The sequence below is a fragment of the Caretta caretta genome, chromosome 22, assembly GCF_965140235.1.
Source record: "Caretta caretta isolate rCarCar2 chromosome 22, rCarCar1.hap1, whole genome shotgun sequence".
Taxonomy (NCBI): domain Eukaryota; kingdom Metazoa; phylum Chordata; order Testudines; family Cheloniidae; genus Caretta; species Caretta caretta.
In genome coordinates, this window is record NC_134227.1 from 14,941,389 (window position 1) to 14,966,948 (window position 25,560).

The 25,560-nt window shown below is 45.1% G+C and overlaps 1 protein-coding gene and 1 long non-coding RNA gene across 11 annotated transcripts in view; one reads left to right on the plus strand and one right to left on the minus strand.

Moving 5' to 3' along the window:
• GRAMD1B (GRAM domain containing 1B) overlaps window positions 1-25,560 on the minus strand; it is a 225,706-nt gene that overhangs the window by 84,654 nt on the left and 115,492 nt on the right. The window contains exon 1 of one of the 10 annotated variants that reach the window (XM_048827187.2): window positions 12,286-12,437. The exons of the other annotated variants lie outside the window; for them this stretch is intronic. Coding sequence (XP_048683144.1) covers window positions 12,286-12,308 — 23 coding nt within the window. The 5' untranslated portion in view covers window positions 12,309-12,437. Of the gene's footprint in view, window positions 1-12,285; window positions 12,438-25,560 lie in introns of those variants that run through there. 10 annotated transcript variants of the gene reach the window in all.
• Window positions 21,425-22,156, plus strand: LOC142069812 (uncharacterized). The gene is made up of 2 exons (XR_012665792.1): window positions 21,425-21,511; window positions 22,035-22,156. It is a non-coding gene; the product is annotated as an uncharacterized LOC142069812 (long non-coding RNA).

A 25,560-nucleotide genomic window follows, 5' to 3' on the forward strand; every position in this document is an offset into this window, starting at 1 on the left:
TTACCATTCCTGATGCCTGATTTGTGTCCATTTATCCTTTTATGTAGAGACTGTCCGGTTTGGCCAATGTACCTGGCAGAGGGACATTGCTGGCACATGATGGCATGTATCACGTTAGTAGATGTGCAGGTGAATGAGCCCCTGATGATGCGGCTGGGTTCTATGATGTTGTCACTAAAGTAGATATGGGGACAGAGATGGCAACGGGGTTTGTTACAGGGATTGGTTCCTGGGTTAGTGTTTCTGTGGTGTGATGAGTAGTTGTTGGTGAGTATTTGCTTCAGGTTGGGGGCTGTCCGTAAGCGAGGACTGGCCTGCCTCCCAAGGTCTGTGAGAGTGAGGGATCGTTTTTCAGGATAGGTTGTAGATCATTGATGATGCGCTGGAGAGGTTTTAGCTGGGGGCTGTACGTGATGGTCAGTGGTGTTCTGTTATTTTCCTTGTTGGACCTGTCCTGGTAGTAGGTGACTTCTGGGTACCTGTCTTGCTCTGTCAATCTGTTTCCTCACTTCCCCGGGTGGGTATTGTAGTTTTAAGAATTGGCCTTCAACACTGGGTTCTCCACTTGCAAGGTAACTCCCTTCTCTTCATGTGCCAATATATATTCATGCCTGTATCTGCAATTTTCAGTACATGCATCTGAAGTAGTGGGGTTTTTACCCACGAAAGCTTATGCCCAAATAAATCTGTTAGTCCCTAAGGTGCCACCGGACTCCTCGTTGTTTTTGTAATTACATACAGTGATATGATAGTAACTAAATAATATCTGAACAGTGTAAACAGCAAGAAGAGAGAAAGAATATAGCGTACCAAAAGAAGGTATAAATCAGTGTAATTGAGAAAGGAAGGAAGGAAAAAATTAAGCTGAACATCAGAAAAAAAAACAACTTTCCAACAGTGAAAAGTAGGGAAGTTGTGGAAGCCTCATCACTTGGCATATTTATAACTTGACTCGAAAAAAATCACTAGTAAATGCACAACAGGGGACAAATCCTGCATTCAAAGGAAAATGGACTAATCACCCAATGCCATAGGTCTCTTCCACCTCGATATTAAGAATGTCTATGAATGTTCTGTAACACCTAGCACTCCAGTTTCAACAGCCTGTCAGTCACTACTGTCACCTAGTAATGGAAGAATCTTTAATGGTTAAGAGTTTGTGTCAGGTTTGGATAACTATTAGAGCTGCTTGGCCATCATCACTCAACACAGTCACACTGGTTTGCTTCACTGAACTATGTATGACCCCAAAATTCACCAGTGAAACTCAGCTAAATCCCTGTGTGATTTTTGAGTTTTAAAAGGAACGTCTTGCACGGCTCGATGCAAATACCCTAAAGTTCTCAAGATGGCAACGCTGGGCTGGAAGCCTTGCAAGAACAAATGCTAGATTTCTGGTGCTTCAGATTCCAATTATGAGCAAAACATGTACAGCATTTGGGCACTTTTGTTTTCTGTCTCTGGAGCAAAAACTATTATCCAAATAATATTGAGAGGAAGGATGGCCTGGTGGAAAATGCGCTGACCCAGAACTCAGGAGACCCGGGTACAATTTTCTGGCTCTGCCACAGACTCACTCAGTGACCTTGGGCAAATCACTTAATCTGTCTGCCCTGCATCTGCAAAACATGGATAATACTTCCTTTCCTCCACCCTTTGTATGTCTTGCCAATTTAGGCTGCAAACTCTTCAAGGCAGGGACTGTCTCTTACTGTGTGTATAAAGCACCGAGCCAATGGGGCCCTGATCTCAGCGGGGGTCCTTAGGTGCTACTATGATATAAATAACAACAATGAACATTTTAGAACCTTACAAACATGTTTGCTTCAAAAGCATTGGGCCGTTTCCCTACTCAGTCGACAGGACACACATCCTCTCATAACAGCCACAACTCAGCAACATCTAGCCTCCCACAACTTTACTCCCACAATGCATGTCTGATCAAAGGCCACTGAGTGACTCCTCATTTCCTAATGGCTGGTAGCTGTAAGGAGAATCATCACAGTTTGGATGGAATACGCGGCCTCAGTGACCTCATCTCAAGCAGAGCGTACTTCCTGCAAATCTCTTTGTGCTTGATTTGAATTTTAAAGGGGCTGAAAAGCATCAGCATGGCAGCTCCAGTCTTCCACAGACCTCCTACAATGTCTCAGCCTTCAGCGCAAGTCTTTATTCACAGCGCTTGATGAGTCACCACCACCACCTACACCAGGGATGGATGAAACCTTGTGAACTATTTTTCCTGAGTTTTTAGGATTTGCAAACCGTCTTCTTGTCATTTAAACGGATGTATGTTTGTTTATGTGCTCCCCCAAAGGTGTTTCAATTAAAAGAACAAATCTAGTTAAGGGGCTGTCTATGCTCTGTATTCGGGATAGATAAGCCATCCAAAAAGCTAGATTGGCATAATTAGATGCCCTATATTGAGTATATTTTATTTTTTCATTGGCATTTTTCTTTCCCGAAGCCGCCCTCTCCCCCCTTATTTGTTTTTCACTCAACCAATTCTCTCCTCTATATTTCCACCAGGACCTTTTCCCCCTTTCTGCTTCTTTTCTTCCACTCTTTCTCTTAAACAGAATGAAAAGATAGTAGCCTTCAAGCTGAATTTTCCAAACTGAAATTAGGAAAAACAGGCCCCATTCTGTGCTTCCCTTGACACACAGGCAGAGCGGGTGTAGTGTGTTACCACCAAATCACAGTAGCAGTGAACTGAAAGTGCCCTGCAGAAGCTGAAAGGTCTTACAGCCCCAACGAATTTGCCTAGGCACTTGCAACACTGTCTAGGAAGAGTAAACCTCAGAGAGTTGAAAAAGCTGAGCATGGACAATAGCATACCTCTAGATCTGTCCAAAAGGAAGCCACTGGTAAAACAGAAGCTTAGAGCACAAGAGCATAATGTTTTAGGAGCAAAAGAAAAGCTATTCATGTATGGATGGCATTTCTCTCAGGCTACGCCTTACACTACACACCACTGGCGGCTGTGTATAGCGTACATGTAGCTACACACTGCAAAATGAAAAGAACATTGCATCCACACTTCGGTGCATAGCTATGTGTGTCAGTGAAAGGCTCTGGCAGAGGGAGGCAGCGGGGAAAGACTGTTCTCGCTGCAGGAGCCTTTCACTGTTGCTGGAGTCTTTCCCTTCAATAGGAAAGGGCTACAGCAGTGGAGAGGCCGCGGGACTTTATGCTGCTAAAAACAGCAATGTTGACAGGAAGAAAAGGAGTACTTGTGGCACCTTAGAGACTAACCAATTTATTTGAGCATGAGCTTTCGTGAGCTACAGCTCACTTCATCAGATGAAGTGAGCTGTAGCTCACGAAAGCTCATGCTCAAATAAATTGGTTAGTCTCTAAGGTGCCACAAGTACTCCTTTTCTTTTTGCGAATACAGACTAACACGGCTGTTCCTCTGAATGTTGACAGGGAAGCACAGCTTTCTGAGTAGAGAACCATGTAGGGTATGTACTCAGGTACATACCCACACCCGTCAGGTGTGTCTTTACTTGCCTAAGCTAACCTGAACCTCACCGTCTATCCGTATCAATACCCGTGCTATGGGACCTACACGGGTATGTACGCTACACACTGCCAAAAGCAGGGTGCAGTTTACACACACCTGTCTCTCTCCCCACCTCCTTCTCTGAAAGCTCACCCTACTGAGATTATGGTTGCTTTTTCATTGGATAATATTGTTACTATGATTTACTGATTTACAAATAAATTGGTTAGTCTCTAAGGTGCCACAAGTACTCCTTTTCTTTTTGCGAATACAGACTAACACGGCTGTTACTCTGAAACCTGATTTAGATCATGACTTTTGCAAACTTCGAAGTGTGAAGATTATTAACAGCTGATGCATCTAATAAAATAAGTAACAATTGTAATAATCATGACACTTTACCATTACACAGCATTTTCCACTTAAGGACAGGAAAGCACAGGCATGCAGTAGAGGAATCACTTTGCCTACAACTGAAAGGCTCTAGCCTAAACACAGCAGCTGTTTAATAGCCCATTGCTACACCACACAACAGTTTAGAACAGGAAGTGAAGAAGCAAAGAATCCTAAAACTTTTAGGTTGTCAGAATGTGATTACCCACACTGGATTTTGACTAGGACACAGTGATTCTTGCAGAAAGTGCCAAAAGCTCTTCAATTACCAGTATGATAATATCTGGCTTGATCCTGCAGGTTACTGAGCATTCTAGCCCCAATCTAGCAAAATATTAGCACACTGTGACTGAATGAATGCCTTTACCTACACTCTATTGTAATAATTGTGCAAAATAGGCCTTTTGAAGTATCATTTGAAAACCAATAACTTGCTGATCAATAATATCACGGTGAAATGTATGTAGCAACATTATGCGTATAGTTATGAATAGCCCTTTAAGATGTTGGTAGCACATATTCAAACCAATGTAACCTTGATTTGGCAGGACTGGTTAAGCAGGTCCATCTTAAACAAAGGGACTTGTGTTTTCCTCAGTTTACATGTAAGTAGTAAATAGGGTCCTTGAGACAAGAGGCAGACAATACAAATCTGCATTTCAGCATACACAGGGGAGAAGAAAGAGCACTCCCAGACTCTAGGTCACCTTCTTTATTGCTTAAATAAAATTTATCTTGAGGGGTGATCCTCAGAAAAATACACTTCACAGGGGGCTGGACTATAAAAGTGAGGGGCAAAAAATACCCCAGTCTACCAATCTCTCTCCCTTAAATCACACTTTCACCTAAAAAGACAAAGAAACCAGCCATTTGGACTTTGGGGACAGATCCTGACTTGAGAACTTGGTCAGCTATGTTGCTGGGAACATGTCGTAAGGATCGGACATTGAATCAAACTTAGTTTGTTAAGTCTTAGCTACTAGGAAGCACTTTATTTTTATTTCTCTGGTAGTCATTTCTGACTTTAATATCTTGCACTTGTACTCACTTCAAATCGGTCTCTTTGTAGTTAAGTAAACTTGTTTTATTCTTTAATCAAAACTAATCCAGTGTTGTGTTTAAACTGAACTGTTTGGGTAACTCCAGTTAAAACGCAAACTGTTGTATAGTGATCAATTAGAGAGGCAATAAACCTGTAATATCTGAACTGTCCAGGAGGGGGCTAGACAGTGAAGAACACAAATTTTGGGGAAAATTCAAAACTGGGAGCGTGTTGGGGTCCTCCTGCAAGTAGTACCAATGTAGCTGGAAGCCACAATGCGACTGGTGTGTTGCTGACTGGCTGTTTGGGTCAGAGGTGCTGGACTAGGGTTGTGGCTATACACAGACACTCAGGGTGTGATCTACATGCTGTTTGGCTGTTTGTGAGGGGCCCAGGTTGGGAGCTACAACAGCAAAGCATTGGGACACACCCCAGGTTGCAGGGCAGGTGGTGATGCAATCCCACAATGGTCTGGATTGCACCCTGGAATGTGACACATGTGAGCAGTTCTACTGATTTCCATGGCATTCTGCACATGCTCAGATGGAATCACTTGCTTAAGAGTTCTCTGGACTGGAGACAAAAGTCCTCAATGCACTACAGAACCAAGCGCCTGTGGCACATTTCATCTGTAGATCTCAAAGTGTTTTTTCAAGGAGGAGCAAGTATGATAAACCTCATTTTACAGATGAAGAAACTGAGGCAGAGTCAAACTGATCACACAGAAGCTCAGTGACGCAGCCAGGAATAAAATCCATGTCTCCTAACTTCCTGCCCTGTACTCAGTCTGTTGGACCATACTTCCACAAGTAGCCAGAATCTTGCTTCCATGTCTCATCTGAAAGGTGCTACCTAATCCAGTAGCACAGCACCTGAGCACCAGTTCAGCCCTAAGAGGGAAAACTGCCACCTACTGAATGTGACCTGTAGCTCACCTGACCGCCGTCACCTTTCCCTGCACTTCGTTGCTCTGCAGGGTGAAGGAGGAGCAAGGTCTCTCCAGCCATCCAGTGCCATCTTACTTAAGGTCTGGTGGAATAGATGCCCATAAAATTCCAGCCCCTGTTCTAAGAAGCCTCCTTCACTTGACATTTCTGAGCAGATCAAAGGATTGTACATAGGGAAGTTGCTTTGCCATTTAATGAAGGCACACAAGGCAATCAGTGATCAGGATTCACTTAGCCCAAGTAATCTTCAGTCCAAGCACAGATCTGAAGGGAGAGATAAAGGAGTGTTGCAAGCAGAGCTTTTCAAACCTCAGTACCATTGATTTGCAGGCGTCTGAGATCCATATCTATAGCCAGCTGAATAGTGGATTTTTTGGCTTGCTGGCAATGCCAAAAAAACAAAAAACCCATTGTTTTGGGTAGAACCCTTCAAAATCCGTAGCAAATTGAAAAGTTATATATAATCAAATTGAAGGACATTTCTGAAATGAAGAAATTTTGAACCAAAAATCAAAACGATTTGTTTGACATTTTTATAATTTGTTTTTAAGCAAACAATTTTGCAAATTCATGGATTGTATGGATATGACATGAATTCACAAAGCATTTTGATGTCACCAAACCTGCATTTTTGCTCCTTCCACCCCACCCCCCAAAAACTACATTTCAGCCAAAAAAAATGTCACCCAGCTCTATCTACATTCTCTGTGTGTGTTAGATTTCAACGAGCACCACCCTCAAAAAATCAAAGGAAGGAAAATACTGAATTTTTTTAACTGATTTTAGGTGAAAAATCGAGCCAACCAAAAAAGAACCCCCCCCACACACAACCACACACATCAGTCTGACTTGGATCAGCAAGCGCTCAGGTCCTATGACCCTGCTACCGGGGTGGGTCAGAGCCTGAGCCACTGTGATTCAGGTCCAAGCCCTATCATTTTGCAGTGTGGACACAGCTTAAGCAACAGACCCAAGTCATAAGTGTATTTAGCAGTATGGATGCATTAGCATGGCTGTGAGAGCCAGGCTCACAATGCAGTGTGGACACTCAACCACAGACTTGGAAACACCAAGTCCACAAGCCCGGGTCCCACAGACCAGGGTTTACAATGCAGTGTAGACATACCCTTAAGGGTATGATCCAATGCCTGGCCCAGCTCTAATGCAAGTCTTTCCATGGACTTCAGTGGGTTTTGAATCTTGCCGTTAGCCGCTCTGTACATCTGTTTCCCCTTCTGTAATGATGCTTACCCACCATCGTAAAGGGTGTTGAGGTGAAGAGATGAAAATGGGCTATACAAGTGCTAAGCATTATCACTATTATTTCCCACTGCCACAAAGTACTGAGAAACTAGCACTAAACTTGTGGTTAAATCTGACCTTATTGTCATGGGTACATACTACATTTACAAGAAACAGGTCAGAAATATATCAGAAGATTTTTGGAAAAATTTTATCAAGTACGTTCCTAATCGAAGGAAATGGGCAGCATTGCCCTTTAAAGACATAGATTCAATCAGCTGGAGTCAAAGGTATTTTGTGCATGTTCTGGTCACAAGGAGAGACATCTGACCTGCTCCAAGATACGTTACACCCTCTCTTCCTAAATCATCCTCAAGGCCAAGTTTCAAAAGTGTTGATTCCTAAGGTTAAATCACAGAATTTAAAAGCACTGAATTTAAAAACCCACATTTCTAAAGTTTAGCAGAGTCATGTTTGTAAATTGCATGTACACAGAACTTATTTGACCAGTCTTCAAGGGAGGGTTAGCATCATATTTTTTTTCTTTCAGATAAAGCATAGAAAAGGGGGAGATGCAGACAAAGGGGAGTTACTGGATATACAGCAAAGAAGAACACAGAAAGCATAATGTGCTAACTTTTAATGTGAAGGTCAAACACTACAGTGCATTATGTAACTTCACTTGAACTACTTAGCTAGGCTGCTTCTTAACCAAAAAAGGGGGGGGGGCCAAAAAAATCATTTGATTAATTCACCTTTTATTCCCATATGCAATAGAATAAATTTTATTTCCACTGTATAGTATAGCCTTAAATCTCTAGAATATCTATATAGAATTGGAAATGATTAAGCATTGCATCACTACCCAATGTAATTGGAATGTAAATGAGGAGAATCCCAGATACACATACAGATAAATTCAACTCTCAGTGATAGTAGGGTACATCCAGATTTGCAGAATTTGTCTCCCCTGACTCTCTCTTGCTGCTCAATTATATCTAACTTCAAAGAGGTTGTATGGATAGATCTTTCAGTCACATATGGCTGATGGGCTGCTTAAGTACCATTCCCCATCTTACACAATATTGGCTGTGCATGAGACAAAATGAAAATCAAGGGACAAGGCAGCTATCATAAGCATGGCATGAATACAAAGAGATTCTGAAGTAAGTGTCCTTATAGTGAACATAACTGAAACTGCCTAAAGTTAATCCCCCTGCTCCCTGAGATCAAACAGCTACAGCTAATTTTAGTTTTGATATTCTAAAATTCTACCTAGTTCTCTAGCTCTTCCCCACCCCCACAACTGCAAAATAAACCTTTTTCTGCAGACTGGTAGGGGGCTGGAACATCGTTTGTTTCTTGCTCTCAAACACAGATGAGGTAAAGAGAATTACAGATTTATATTTTTAGGTCAACTCTTTGGCCCTCATTTTCACCTCAGGTTCCAGAAACATTCTAATCAATAATCTAGTAACCAGGGAATCAAAGGGAGTGGGGAGAGAAGGAAAACAAACCCAACACCTGTCTCTAGCATCCCATTTATGGGAAAGGGAAAAAGGGAGGGACGATCTAAACCCAACAGCTGATCCCTGTATGCCATTGGAAGAAGACTAGCATAGTTGCCACCTGTCTCTATTTTTGCATGTGAGAGCTTTTTTAAAAAAAAGCAACCAACCCAGGATGCTGCAAAGAGAGTCAGTAGGTGATGCTTCTCCCTCTCAGTGCATTTTGAATCAACAACTCTTTGGTGTCAGGGGAGCACTGTGCTGTTGAAGTTGCTGACTTTTCCATGGAATGTAAAACCAGGCTGCTGCAAGCTTAGTGTTATTAAGGATCTATGACATGATGCCATAATGACACTTTATGATGCTGCACTTCTACAGAATGCAAATAAATTCAGTGTGTCATGACATCATGATATTGTTTGGCATGGCGACATGAATTATAATATGAGGATGTTATGTGATAATATAATAGCCTATGGAATTGTGATGTTAGATATTGACTTGATGAGCTTTCACTGTGACATGATAATAATGCAACATGGCATTGTGATACTGCATTACAACATGAACATACCACTTTATATTGTTGCATCTCAACAGTATGATTTTGCATTGTTACATGATGACCTTGCACCATAATGTTATAAAGCTGTGCTGTGATGTCATTACACTGTTTTCTGACATGATAGCATCAAGATGTTGTTGGGTTGTGATGTGATATGACAACCTTGCACAATGACACCAAGATATGGTGTTGTGCATGATGATGTGATACTACATTGTAATATGATCACTTTGTACAAATTTATGAAGTTGCATTGCCATATTTATGGCACTGCTATATTGTATCACATTGTGACAATGTTGTGTTGAGACATGATGGCATTTCATCACATTAGGGTGTAGAGCCCACAATACGGTGACCTGACATCACACTGTCTTGTTGGTACAATGTGACATCATAACATGACCTCAGAACGTGACGTTGAAATAAAATAGCATGATCCTGTGAAGCAGCGGGTTTGTCCTACAAGTGGGTGACAGTGAGTCCACTTCCTACCCGTCAAAAAAGGCTGCTGACAGCAGTCTGTCCCTTTCTACTCTTTCTACTGCAGAAAGAAATCAAGTGTCTTTCAAAAAATTGCTCCATGAGAAAATCTGCAGTAACCTTACTGATCTCATCTGTAACTGAAAACAGTGACTTTTAGGCAAGTAGGGCTGAAAGTTGCACTAGCTTGCCACTTGCTTGATGGTATAGCTTCAAACGCTGCCAATCCAAAGCGGCAGTTCTTCCATAAGCAAGTGCAAACACCATTCCTATAACGGCTTTTGTTATGCAAGTTGCACACGAACGTACATATTAATATAACCTACGGGGGCCTGACAAACACCCAAGGACAAGGGAAATCTGTGTTTCAGCCTTGGATTTAGTCTCCTCTTGAGGCATGCACATAATTCCATTAACTACCACCACATATGCTTAGGAGAAAACAGGCCCTGAAACATCATACTTAACATACCTCTGTGCCCAGGAATTTCACATTTACAGCTGGATAAGTGAGGAAAGAGTGACAACCTAGAAAATCCCAAACATTTTTACAAAACTGTACACACTATAAGGGATCTCTTGCCCACCACTAAAATGCAATCTGGGGAAGAAAGTGATATTTTATACATATTTAATAAGGAGAAGTACAGAATAACTTGTCCTATTGGAACTATAAAGGGGGAAATGTGGGGATACAGAACAACCTAGAATTTGACCAGCATACTTAGGGCTGTTACACTATTCCTCTGAACGTGACAGAGAATCTGTAAAGAACACAAGCACTCGGGTCCTGAGTTAGGCCTCTCACAAGAAAGCCATCACCTACAATAGCATGGTGCCCCCTCATGCTGGGACATTGATTCAGTGCTAACTCAGAGGGAGAGTGACACCTACTGAAACACCAACATCACTTCTTTCAATACCTAGGACCCTAGGTAATCTCTTGAAGTCCCACATCCAGAGCTGACCCTACCCAACTCTACTGAGCTTTTGAAATCTGACAAGATTACAGCCCAATGTGCTGGCTGGTATTTCAGTCTTTATGCATATTATGATCTATTGAGTGTGTGTCAAGTGTAGTTACACTATTCATAGAAAACCAATGTGCAGTATTGTTCAGGTTAGCATGATGGGGTTCTGTATTACGAGATACACAGAATGTATAATACATGTCTTGCTTGTTTGGTGGTACTGCTAAACTATTATGCAACTCACCAGCCCAGCCCAATGACACATAACATACTGCATCAGTGAAAGTTTTTTTCAAAAAGCAGAGAAAATCATGTAGGATTCTCAGATATTAATAAATTTGCCGGTTATATGTTCTATATCATATATATGCATATGCACATATATATTACACAAGCTATATCTGTGTTTGCACATAAACACAGGATTACAGAAATTAGAGATGGAAAAGACCTATATTAAGTCATCTCTGGCATTAGTCCATCCCTGGGTCCCACAGCAAAATGTTTTTCTGATGCTACATGTTCCAATGCTTTTCTCCATATAACAAATGACAAACAACAACAATAGAAACAAATTAAATAAAAATAACTTTGCCCTTCTCATGCACCTTCCATGTAAGGATCTTAAAACACTTTCCACACATTAATGAAGCAAGCCGTAATGGTGGTGGTGGTGTTGGGGGGGTAATTTTATTCTTATTTTACACAAGGAGGAAAAGGATTTTTAAAAATAAGTTCGTCCAGCACACTGTGAACTAACGTCATGTACAATTTAAGTTTAAATTACAAAGTCATGTTGCAGTAAAAAGGGTGGAACCTTCCCCATTGGACAAAGTTCTGATTACTTTTTCTTTTTTGGTTTTGCATCTCCATCATCTACAATCTACTGTATATTTTGCAGCAGGAGAGTGGCTTTGAATTTAAATTATATATATTCAACTTGGACACACAGACCCTTTCCTGGCCAAATTTCCACCGACAGAGCATTGTCTTTTACAGCAGAGCTATGAAACCCTGAAAATGAAGAATTTCCTCTAAGGCTGCTGGGGGGGGGACCGTTGACAAAACAGCAGCAATAGTAAGGGCCTCCGTACCTGCCATGGAGCTGCCTGTCCCTCGGGGCCCCCGACTCCAAAACACCATCGGGGGCACAACACGCCAGCAAAGCCCATCCCCGGGAGCAGCTCTTTAAAGAACAACTTCAGCAGGAACCGTCGTATTGAACCAGGATTCAGGTCTCGTTCTCTACCTACCTCGAGCCAGGACAGGACCACTGCATCGCAGCCCTGATGCAGAGGTGGCCGGGCTGGGGAGAGAAACCTTTGCATTCGCCCACCCCCGCCCCTGGTGGCTCCATTACAGCTGCAGTCTTAGCTCGGCACCCTACAGCGCCTTCCCCCGAGCAGATGCCCCTGGCGAACGCCGCAGCGATAGAAAGCCTCGCACTGGAGGCAGGCACCAACTTATTGGGAGCGCATCTTTCCGCCCCCCTCCCCTCCCCGGCGGCTCCCTGGCCCCAGGGATGCGCTGCGCAGGGCGCTGGAGGGGACGAAGAGGAGGGTGCCTTTGCTAGGGTGCCTTTGCTAGGGTGCCCCCCCCCCCACACACACACACCTTCCCGCTGCTTACCAGGCGAGCTTGAACCCTTTCATGAGCACAGTCACGACAACCCGGTGCCCGGCTCCCGGTCCGCCCGCGGCCGGCGCCAGAGGTCCCAGGACATATTGGAGCAGCCGGGGCAGCAGGCGGCCCCCCGGCCAGCGCAGCGCCCCATGCACGGCGCCCCTGCGGCAGGGCAGCGGCCGCGTCCTGCCCAGCCCCGCCGAGCCCCGGCTGCGCGCCCCGCTAAGCCAGGCTCCCGGCGCCGGCGGCCGAGGATCTCTGCTGAGCATGTGCGGCGCCGGCAGGGCAGCGGGCTGGAAAACGTGCCCTGGCATCGCCGCCTGCCCGGCAGCCCCCGGAGGGCGGGGGAGGCGGGGAAGCCGGCCCCGTCTGGGCACCTAATGCCCGCGGCAGCCGGGCCAAGCACCGTGCCCCGCCGCCCCCGAAAAGCCCCAGCCGGCTGCTTGTCCGCGGAGCGGGGCGGGGGCGCCCAGCCGAGCCGGGGCCGCCCGGGTTCCAGCGGCTCCGCGCAGCCCCGCCGGGGAGAAGCCCAGCCCTGGGGGGTGGGAGGGGGGTGAGAAAGCCACTAAGGCAGCCCTATGGCCCCGTTCTCCTTCATGCACCCCCCTAGCGCTGGAGATGGTGGGGACCGAGCCGCAGACAACTCCCCCCCACCCCCCACCCCACACACACACACAGAAGCGCCTTTCAGCAAAAGTTCAAGGATGTTCAGCTCCAGGATTTTGATTTAGCCCACGATGCAGGGAAAAGCCAGTCAGGGAAATTCGGATTCAGGGAGTCTCCACGCCACCTCGGAGTGCTCCGACCTGGGGGGGGGGGGGGGTTGGTTCAGCGCCATCTCCACCGAGCACATTACCCTCCACAATTCTCCCCACAGGAGTCAGCTGGCCCGCCACTGCAATGGAGCCGCCTCGGGGAGCGGGGCTGGCAACTGTTTTAAAGCACAGACGCAACACTACAACAACAGCGAGTGAAAGGAGAGCGTGTGCCTCACTGAAACCGAAGGGGAAATTTTCAGGCAGGCAGGAAGTCATGACCGGAGACAGGACTGGAGTTAGCTCCACAATGTTATGAAAGGCAAGATCCTTAACACTAACAAAAAGAATGCCGGGTTCCTTCTTCCCTTCCACTCATCCTACTCTGACCTCCATCAGCCAGGACTTGGACTCTACATCCCACCAATAGGTCAGCGCTTCCTGCCACACTGCTCTCCCTACCACCAGGCTTGTGTCCAGGCTTATGCCCCTGACTCAAAGGAAAGATTGCTAACTACTGAATCAACATCAGCAGTTTCTGCGATACCCTGAAGCCAGGTCTACACCTAAAAGTTAGACTGCCCAACCCTAGCTCCATTGCTTAGGGCTGTGAAAAATTTCACACCCTGTGCCATGTGGTTAGGTCAACCTAACTCAAACCATAGATGCAGCGAAGTCCATGGAAGAATTCTTTTGTCAATCTAGCTACCACCTTTCAGAGAGGCTGTCCATCCTGAGTGGGAGATTCTCTCCCAGCTGCAGCATAGACAGATCCATGGAGACACTAGCCTAGCCATGGTAGCCCGCATATTTGTGACTTCTGTGCTTGCAACTCATATCTAGGAAGGAAGCCACACATCCTGAAAACTTGTGGAAAACACAAGCACACAACTACATAGCAACACAAGTTTTACCTGTGGAAACCTCACTGTAGTATTCCTCTTGCTCCCCACTGAAAAAGGCCGGTTCAAGGTCTCAGTGCTGATGTTCAAAGCCCTCCATGGAAGAAGTGTCCCTAACTACCTTAGAGAACATTAGCGAAATGTTACTGGAAGAGAACAATGATTGAACTAATTTGATATCCTTTATGGGGAAGTGGCTAGAATTGGAAGCCTTAATCTCCTTTAAATTAAGGGAAGACTAAACCTCAGAGTTTCATATCTGTTCAGCTGAGCACGAAGAAATTGGGCATCTTACCCAAACCTTTTCTCAACTGTCCTTTTGGGTCTAACAAAATCATGAGAACAAGAAGTTCCTCATTTCAAATCAGGCTTAGAGTCTCTCTTGCATGGTTTTGGTCATTTCATGCCCAGACAGAAGCCATAGGTAGGAGGAAATGAATAACGATTGCCAGGAAACAATTTCAAACCACAAAAAAAGGTTGCTTGAAGCAGAGGGGAAAGGTCAGTTCAGTACTAACTTTGCGGATATCTGTGACAGAAGATTCGCTCTCTCTGAATCATGTCATATCAACCAATGCCGAAACATTTTGGTACCTGCTTTTGATTAAAGCAACTAATACAGGGCCTGATACTGTACAATGCTGAGCAGCCTAACCTCCCATTGACTTTAGTGGGAGCTATGGGGACACAACACCCTGTAGGGTCAGATCCAATACTGAGCAAGGATGGACCTGTGATCCCTTTAATCCAAATATCCGCAAACTTTGAAGGAGTTTGGTTCTGGAATGAATCTCATGGATAGCAAACAGCTTCATTAATTGAGTACTATGGTTTTTCAAAGCGTACTTCCTCATATCACTGCAAACAATAAAGAGTGAAAAGGAAGAGTATCATCGGATGCATAAAGATGAAGTGAGCTGTAGCTCACGAAAGCTTATGCTCAAATAAATTGGTTAGTCTCTAAGGTGCCACAAGTACTCCTTTTCTTTTTGTGAATACAGACAAACAGGGCTGCTACTCTGAAACCAGTAAAGAGTGAGGAAATCATCATTCCCACCCTGCACAACCTCAGATCCAACGACCCCTCTCCCCCTGCTCATTAGGCTCACAGCTTGAGCGCATCTCAGTTTCTAAACTGCTTCACTCTCCCTGGGATGCTTTGAACCTGTGGCCTGCAAGTAGTTATGGAGAGAGGCAAACTGCAGTGCTGTAAAATGGGTCAGGAGACCTGCAAGTCTGGTGAATCTGGGACAGACCAGTGCTGCAGAGTCACAAGTTTGGAAATCATAGCTCAGGCAGGGGGAGATTGAGCAAGCAGCCATGTGCTCTTTTATAAGAACTCGTTGGAGGTCAGGAAATTATCAGGAGCGAGAAAGGCTGAGGGGGAAGTATAAGCACCAAACTCTGGCAGAACTGACTGCCCCTCAGTGAGAATTCAGCTGGGATTTGCATTCTGGCATCCTTGAAGGGAGCCTGGGTGAGGGGGCTGCAGATGGCCAATCAGCTGCGGTGGATCATGATCAGGTGATCCCTGCTGTCACTGTTAGTTACAGTCTCAGCTTCCACTGCCTTGCCCATCCATGTCAGCTAATGCAGAAAGGGTGAGTCCTCTCCTCTCTGCTCCCCCTGTGCCCAGGCACACACCAGACAAAAGGAAGTGGTATTAAATATTGAACCTGGCAACATAAAAGTGTGGACTAGGGACAGCAATTGCAACTGCCTCCATGGAGATAGGAACCAGGAGACTCCAAATACTCAGTACATTTAATGCAAGGTGGAGTCCAATGAGATTATCCACCTACTGTACCCTGAACATCTGCCCCATGAAACGAGCAAATGGGAATGAAGGATAGTTTTGTGATTTAGATGCAGGACTGGAACCCAGGATATCTGGATTCAGTTCCTGGCTCTGCCACAGACTTTCTGTGTGACACTGTGCAAATCACTTAATCTCTATGTGCCTCAGTTCCCCATCTGCAACACGGAGATCTGTACTTCCCCCTCCCTCACTCGGTACTGTGAGGATAAATTCACTGATGAGAGCTTCTGGTCCAATGGAAATCCCATGAATGCAATCTCTCCCATAGAATTTTGGTGCTTTTCCTCCCAACCAGAATCGGGAACTGAAGCCACACACGAATGTTAAATAAAAAAAAAAAAAAGCAGCAAAAACCCTGCATAACTTTTCCAAACCTTAGAAAGGCTTGCAAGTTCTGACTGGTAGAAGCCACTCAGAGAAATCTGGATGCTTTTCTGAACCCTCATGTACAAACAACCAAGTCCTCCTCAGTCTGCAAAACGAGGCTGGAGTGCTTGCAAGTACAGAGGACCTAATTCATTCTTGCGAAGCAATTGCAAAATGCGACCTTTCAGATTGGGTAGTGATTTACATTCATTTTGCACAGGTGTAAATGTCTGTAACAAAGTGAGAGGCAAAGATGAAATAGGCCCAGCATCTCTTCAACATTGCACTTATGGTTAGGTTCCAAGACATAAACCTCTCCTTGCAGCTTCTCAGCACTTACCCTTCCAATCCTGGATGGAAGTCATCAGTGCAGAAGTCACCACGGAAATTAAAATCCCTTTGAAAATAACTTTACTTTCTATTACGGTTGGATCTGCTTCGATAAAATAATAAATTTTTAACAAATATATTTTAACTGCATTTTTTCCACTCCTTGGTTCAATTCAAAGTTTAGGTTCAATTCAAATCCCTGACACACACTGTATTAGTCAGCCCCCTACAATCCCAGTCTGAGCAGCTGCTGGCTAATAAAAGGCAAGGAAATAAACAATCTCTAATCCACCGCACTGAGATACAGTAAATGGGCATCTTTTCTGGCGTCATTCATCATTCTAATTACAGTGCATAACAGAGGAAAACACATCTCCTGCCAGATGGAACAAGTGTATCAGGTGTTTAATTAACTCCTCCTCCCCGAGCTTCTTCCAGGATATTCCCACTGAATATTTGCAGCACAGAGCATGAGAACTCTGCAGTTTCAGGGACAAAAAGGCAGCTCTCAGGCTTGGGCTCTCTGTTATCACTGGTCTCTTTTAGCTGGGATTTGATTCCATCCCCACCCACTGTGTCCTGGCTGGGCATCCTCATCTTACAGTGGGGCTGGTTTTCTTTGCTCTCTGCTGGATAAACTATTTTTCCCCCTTGCTCTCATTCAGAAGCAGGGAGAGATTAAGAACGGATGCCACTTACAGCATGACAAAACCCGTTGTACTGAACAAAATGCTAAGAAGTCCTTCTTTGAGAGGGTTACTGGCCTAGTGAATATGGGGGAAGACATTATATATCTTGATTTTAATTAGGCTTTTGACACAGTCCCACATGACATTCTCATAAGCAAATGAGGGGAATGTGGTCTAGATGAAATTACTCTAAGTGCACAACTGGTTGAAAGACTGTATTCAAAGAGTAGCTATCAATGGTTCACAGTCAAACTTGGAGGGCGTATCTAGTGGGGTCCCATAGGGGTCAGTCCTGGGTCTGGAACGGTTCAATATTTTCTTTAATGATTGGATAAAGGAGTGGAGAGTACGCTTACAAAATCAGCAGATGACAGCAAGCTGTGAGGGGTTGCAAGCACTTGGAGGACAGGCTTAGAATTCAAAACGACCTTGACAAATTGGAGAAATGGTCTGAAATCAACAAGATGAAGTGCAATAAAGAGCATTGCAAAGTACTTCACTTAGGAAGGAAAAATCAAATGCACAACTTCAAAACGGAGAATAACTGGCTTGGTGTTAGTACTGCTGAAAATGATCTGGGGGTTATAGTGAATCACAAATTGAATATGAGTCAATAATGTGATGCAGTTGCAAAAAAAGTTAATATAATTCTAGTGTTTATTAGCAGGAGTGTCATATGTAAGGCATGGTAGGTAACTGTCACACTGATGAGGCCTTTGCTGGAGTACTGTGTCCAGTTCTGGGCACCACTGTTTAAGAAAGATGTGGATAAACTGGAGGGAGTCCAGAAGAGAGCAACAAAAATGATAAAAGGTTTAGAAAACCTGACCTGTGAGGAAAGGTTCAAAAAATTGGGCATGTTTAATCCTGAGAAAGAAAGACTGGTGGAGGGAGGGGGGCTGATAAAAGTTTTCAGATATGTTAAGAGCTGCTATAAACAGGACAGCAATCAACTGTTCTCCAGGTCCACTTAAGGTAGGACAAGTAGTAATGGGCAATTACTGCAGCAATGAAGATTTAGGTTAGATATTAGGAAAATGTTTCTAACGAACTGTAAGGGTAGTTCAGCTCTGGAATAGGCTACCAAGGGAGGTTATGGAATCCCCATCAGTGAAGGTTTTTAAGAATTGGTTGAACAAACACCTGTCAGGGATCGTCGAGGTTGACTTGGTCCTGCCTCAGCGCAGGGGGCTGGACTAGATGATCTCTCAAGGTTTAGCCCTACGTTTCTATGATTCTACAAACGTCGTGAGGTCACCATAAGCCACCATCATAGAATCATAGAAAGATAGGGCTAGAAGGGATCTCCAGGGGTCATCTAGTCCAGCCGCCTGCATTGAGGTAGGACCAAAGAGACCTAGAGTCTCCTAAAGCATCCCTGGCAGGTATTTGTCAAACCTCGTCTTCAAAAAACCTCCAATCATGTCACAAGGCAATAGCATCACACGGTGAAACAATCACCGGGTGCTAATGTGTGCTCCAGCCCAAAACAATTCTCAGGAGACTCCAGTGAGAATCCTACAAGCTTCAAAATCGGGATGCATGGCATTAACCTTGGCCCAGGAGCACTGGCCAAAACACGGAGGCTCCAAATCTATGAGGATATGAAGCAGTGAATTTAGGGTTGCTTTGTGGTACATCAGGGGAATATCAATTCTTGAGACACCAAAAGCAGCAAAGAGGAGACAAAAGCACAAATACAATGGAAAGTAACAGTGGTAGACATTAATATCTTATTGTTACATCCCATTGGCGATCTCAGTGTTTAGGAAAGGACAATAACCTAGCCTTTTTCCTAGCAATTCTCTGTTCTCCCAGATCTAAGCAGACGGACTCTACTCTAGAGGAATTCAAAGGTACAGCTACACTGCATTTTAAAACCCACAGCACTCAGAGCCCAGGTCTATGACATGGGCTCATGCTACAGTACTATAAACAGCAGTATAGATGCCCCCAAGCCTGGGCTTCAAAGTCCAACCTCCATCCTGAGCCACAATGTCTACATTGCTGGTTTTAGCACCGGAGCATGAACCCAAGTCTGTAGACTCAGGGTCTGAGACTTGCTGCCGCAGGTTGTAAAACACAGTGTAGATGTAGCCATAGGGGCTGAGAGAATGTAAGTTATCAGCACTCTGAAGGCTTCAAACAAGGCATAATATGGGACAGAGAGCTAAACCAGGGGATACAAGGACATATACTAGATCACAAAGCTTAACATTACCTGAGCTTTAGTACTTTAATATAAACAGCATTGGAACAAGCTCTGATGTTAATTACACCAATGTAAGTCCAGAGTATCTGCACCCAAGTTTGTACTGGTTAAACAAAACCCCACCACCATGCATAAGTTGTTTCTGTTCCGCAGGGTTTGAAACCGAGCTGTTTTTCACTTTTGATAAACGTTCACAAAAATGTTACCAGGTTTTCAGTAAATAAAAAACAACCCCAATAAGCATTACAATAGTGGTTTCAATAATGTTTTTGATAAAAATGTCACACACACAACTTTTTTTCCACAATTCTTACAGTTGTTTTTGAAAAAAGGCCATTTTTTCAATTAAGCAAGTTTTCATTCAAAAATTTCTGACCAGCTGCAGTTGTGGTCAGTAGGGCTACTCCACATTTACACCAGTGTCACTCAATTCAGGGATTGGCCCACAGTCCCTAGCCTCCAGCATTCTTGATGGCAATTATTTTTCAGATAATAGAGATAGACAATATTACTTCTGTGTAAGCTGGAGGTAAATGAGAGTGAGGGATGACAGACAACCGTAAAGGAAATACAGTAATACGGGCAATCTTACACGTATATAGCATCTTCCGTCCAGAAGAACATCACAGAATTTACGAACATTCTACAAACACAGGAACTGCAGTGAAATGCAGCCACTTCTGGGATAAAACACTGTAGCTGTTCAACAGCACAAAACAACACTTCACAGCCATTTAAAGAAAGGTAGTGAAGAATACTAAAATTCATCTTAAAGAGGGAACTTAGTCAAGGGAAATATTTATTCAGTTGGAAATTTGGTAAAGGCAAAGGAGTTACACCCTTCCTCTTAGGAAACGCATCATGGGTTCCTCAACAACTATCAATGCTCAGGGCCTCAGATATACATCTCATTAAGCATAATATTTCCAGCAACACAGCACACCCTAGCACAGTGCTTGGGTATCTGGTTCAATACTACTTCAAAGGGAAGACGTTCAGCTTCATAATCACCAATATCACTTCCTGCAGCACCTGGTCTTTCCCATCTAAACTATGACACATCCCAATCATGCTTAGCTTCCAGGAGCTGCTGAGATCACATCACAATATAGGGTTGCCAACTTTCTAATTCCACAAAACCAACACCCCTGCCCTGCCCCTTCTCCAAGGCCCCACCTGCCGCTCGCTCCATCCCCCCTCCCTCAGTTGCTCGCTCTCCCCCACCCTCACTCATTTTCACTGGGCTGGGGCAAGGGGTGAGGGCTCGGGAGGGGAGTGAGAGCTCTGGGGTGCAGGAGGAGACTGTGGGGAGGGTGAGGGCAGTGCACGGAGCCTCCCTGGACTTCCACGCACCTCAGGGCCACAGTGACCTGGCAGCTGCTTCCGGGAACTGCAGAGAGCCAGGGTCCCTTTTCGACAGGGTATTCCACTCGAAAACCAGGTGCCTGGCAACCCTAAGCACAAAGCGATAGGGCTGCAGATATTATACAGATATGGTCACCATATTTCAATCCTACTCTACTGTCTAATCAAGTCACAACAGTGGCAGACCCATGCCTTAACACAGCTGCTGCTGTGGGCATTGGCACTGAGATACTAACAGTGCCATGCCCAGATGTGTATGCAAATCCCCCTCTCTGAACATTGCTGACACAGTTCATGGCACACACTTCCGGGCCCATTTCTCCCCCCACAAATCCGCCCTGGTCTATTCGGCTGCATTCCTATAGTCTGACGCCACTGTCCAATCTTTCCAACCCTTGGGAAAGCTGAACTTACAGACTGGCATGAGCAAAGACTGCAAGCAGTGTTCCCGGGGGGATGCAGGAACCTTGTACAAATGAGCAAGTGCATCTAAAACCTCAGCTCACTAGCTCACTTCCCTTCCCCATCTCCTTGTAACAATAAATTGCTGAGAGCCATTTCTTATCTGCAATTCAGTTTCCCGAGCCTAGGAATTCAACCTCTAAGGCACACTCCGGAGCAGCATTTCTCAAATGCAGCCACCGTGGCTGCTTGCGGCCACCAGGGGCGTTTCTTTTTCCGGGTGGTGGTTGGGGGGATGGGGACAAAGCAGCAGCCCCTCCCCTGGGGCTGCAAGGAGAGGTTGGGCCCTGCACTTTCCTGAGCCACAAACGCTGGAGGAGCAGACAACCAGTGTGAGTTTCCCACCTTTCCAGGGGCGCTGGGGCTCAGGCTTCTGGCCTGGGGTGGCAGGCTCTGGCCCTGAGCTCTGATCATGGGGCTTTGAGCTCAGGGCTTTGGCTTTCGGGCTCTGGCCACTGGGCTTGGGGCTCACACACACCCTTATTGCTCCAGGTCCCCACTACTGCCCCCAGCCCCTCACCCATCCACCCCATCACTTCTGGCCTCCATTGCCTCCCTATCTACCTCCACATCCAAGGCTTAATTTGTGTCTTGGCTTGCCAGGGCTGAGTAAGTCTGCTGTGAAAAGTTGTATTTGTGTGTTTGTTAATATTGCTTTTCACTGCTTCCCCGCTAGCTAGTGAGTCTGCTACTGTGAAAACTGATATTAAGAATCATACAAATATCACTTTTCACAGAAGCAGACTTACTTGCTAGCAAATCTAAAAAAAACCCCACAACCGAAAAAGCAAAAGAAACAACAACGAAAAGACAAGAACATGCACAGCATCTTATATGTGTTTCTATTCTGTTTAGGTCCAATAAAGAAGAGGAGACAACTGTACGTTGTTATTATTATTATTATTGAGTCTGCAAGAAAAAAAACAACCCAAAACCAAAAACCCTACGTAAATAAATTCCTGTGATTTGGACATGGATATGTGCATATTTATTTCTTTTTCCTAAAGTTAATTAACTATTTTAGGAAAAATTGTCAGAGCGGCGACCAGTTAGTGGCTGCTCTCTGAGACCACCAAAAACATTGTTGTGAGAACCCCTGCTAGCATCTCTCTTGATATACTACCGCCAAGCTGCCTTATCCAGCCTCCAAGCTGTCCCAGCGAATCTCTGCCCTTTCTGTGAGGGGCAAAGGCAACAAAGGGCAAGAGACCAAGAATTGCTTAGCTCTTCCCTCCCCCTCAAAAATCCCCATAATGGACGACAGCATAAACTCTTTAAAGCAGGAAGACGTTACATCAGACCTCAAAGGAAAGTAGCACATAAAGGTTAAAGGTGTAAAGCTTGGAAAGGAACTTATTTGTGAGACTTGGCTCCTGTCCCTAACGTCCCCTGGCGCTAAGGCAGCCCCCAGAGCATCAGGGTGGGGAAGGGAGAAAGTAAAAGGATGAGTGAAAAAAGGAAGAAGTTGCCAAGCGAAGCCACTTACACACAAGGAGGCCGGCAGCATTTCCATCCTACCTTTCCTGTCACCATATCAGACGCCTCCATGTTTTCTGCTTGGCCTATCAGTAAACAAGACCATCCAGGGAAGGGGGGAGGGGGGAGAAAGGGAAAGTCAAAGATGAGGAGGAAGAGATGAACAATTTGACAGGCAGATGAGAATAAAAAGAAAGTTAGTCAAGAACAAGCCCCAGGCCTACCCAGCTGCCCCCTGACAAGAGGATAAGGAGAAAGCCACCCCAGAGGCTGACTCCTCTGCCCCCGTAAGCTCCCCTGACAAGATTCTGATTTAGACTCTTGGCTGGAGTCGGGCAAGCTGTTTCAGCAGGAGATGTGATTCATTTGCCCGCTACCCCCATGCCATCCAAAGGTCAAGCATGCTGCTGAGGAAGAGAGCAGCCTCCCATCTTCCTCTGCATTCTGAGCTTCTTCAGGGAGCACATAAGCAAATTGCCTTCCTCCTGGACAAGACAACATGCTGCTTCCCCTCTCTCATTCTATGGGGAGGGAAAGCAACATCAGGAATGTCCCATTGGGTACCAGAGAAATGTGGAGGGAGGAGAAAAGCAGAAGGATGCTGGACAGTACACGGGTACAGGAGTGGGATCTAATGGGTGCTAACTAGGAGGAATGCAGGGAGGAAGGAGGCAGCTTTAATGGTAAGAAGGCAGGGGGGAAAGCAAGACAGGTGCAGCGGAGATAGACGTAGGTGTAGGGATAAACCTGAGATGTTCTTAAAGAGAGATCGGGTGTAGGAAGAAAGTGTGATCATCCACACTCCACTGAAAACACTCACCTCACAATGATACTCAGAAAATTTTGGGGCCTAAACTGGGAACTCTTTGGTTCATATACATGGCTCTGACACTGAAAAATCATTCTGTAAGGTAAATTTGGCACAACAGCTCAAGTGTTGAAAGGCAGCTGTATCTGCAGAGGCCCCTGCCTTTCTGAGACAGGCCATCTGATTGGAGGAGCAGGATGACTTCATACAGCCCCATTCATCATTCGAGGTTTCCTGCCCAGCAGGGACAGCTTCTCCGTTCACAGTTACTGCAGTTTTCTTTTTTGGCCTACTTTACTACAGTAAATCAATCTGGATTGTATTAGCTGACCAGCCCAGGAAGGGATGCATACAACTGGCTGGATTCTGTGGCCTGCATCGTGCAGGAGGTCAGACTAGATGATCATAATGGTCCCTTCTGATCTTAATATCTATGAATCTATGAATGCACTAACCCTGGTAAACCAGGCAAACACTAGCAATCCTAGCAGGGGGTTAGGGAAAAGGGCTGCAGAATCAGGCCAATTTAAGTTGCCAAGGGCTAGAAACATCACTGTCTGAAGGTGTTCTCACTCTCTCGCGCTCTCTCACACACACATAGATAATACAGCACACAATGTACACACATACACAGAGCACCACTGTATAGTACATCCAGACTACGGGACACTGGTAAACCTACAATGCCCTCACACAAACACCACTGCACAGTACACACAGACTATAGGACACTGATATACAATCTACAGAACACACATACCATCACGCAGTATATACACACACAACCAGGCACTAAAATATATCAGAGAGTCTGAGTACACCCACATGCTGGGTTCACCAATATGCAGCATGAATCCACCCACACACCATATACACAGTTGTCAGTGCCTGGGGGCCTGCAGACAGATACTGATATTTAGATACCAACCCATAACCACATAATGCCATCAATGGGCAGGATACACACACGCAACATTCAGAAACGTCATTGCACCCGTCTGGTGCACAAGAAAGTACACGCATCTGTGTATAGTACTGTGCTCATGCACCTCAAGGAGTGTTTTTTTTTCCCCTCTACAGCATGTGGCTGTGCATGTCTCACAGTGCACGTACCCTGCTAAACATGGATGCACATGTGTACACAGGTCATGTTGTCCATTCTCCTGGTAATTCAGAACTATTCTCTACAGCATATTCTCAGTGGCTGTATCTGGATACATAATAAAACACACACACACACTGTCATCCTCAATCACAAGCTCCAAAGGGAACAAGTGGTCCCAACAACACCACTTTTTGTTACTGGCATGTTGATGCCTCCTCAGCACGGCTGCAGGTCTAATGCATCGTCATACTTTCTCATCTCCTCTCCCTTCCACCGCCTCCCCAAAAAACTTTTAAAAATGTTTAGCTGCAAAAGCTCTTTTGGGATAGGACTGTCCCTTCTGTCACCTGTCTTTACAATGCCTAGCATAATGGAGTCCTGACCAGACATGCCAAACCCGTGGAAAAAACAAAGAAATTGGGCTTGTTTTTGGCTTAATTGGCTTGTGAGTTGCTTGTTGACTAGTTTTTGGATTGTAGTTTGCTACTTGTTTGGTTTGTAGCTTGTTGCTTCTTTTTTTTTTTTTTTTTTTATTGGCTCCCAGCAGGCAGGGACAAGGGGCAAGCAGGGGAGAGAGTCAGGGGTGCACAGAGGCCCCACCACAGTCCCAGTCTCACACCGGGGGATCTAGTCACACAGAGTGTGGGGGTTCTTAGGGATTGGCTTGTTTTGGCCTTGTTTTGAAATGGGATTAGCTTGATTTTTGGCTTATTGTGAAAGTCGGGGTGCTTATTTACCACATGAAAGTTGGCAACTATGGTCCTCACCCTTGACTGCGGCTTAGTATAGATAATGAAAACAACACAGAGCAACCACGGTACACTCAAACACACAAGCAGCAGGTACACACACCCTGAACGAAAACAGGAAGGAGCCCCAGCAAACTGTGATCCAGAATTCCAACCCAGCCTGGCTTTTGAATTTCCAAAAGGAGTTGTGTTAACATTTTGGGTTCATTTTTGAAGCAACTGGGAGTGGTGGCAGATGAGTTA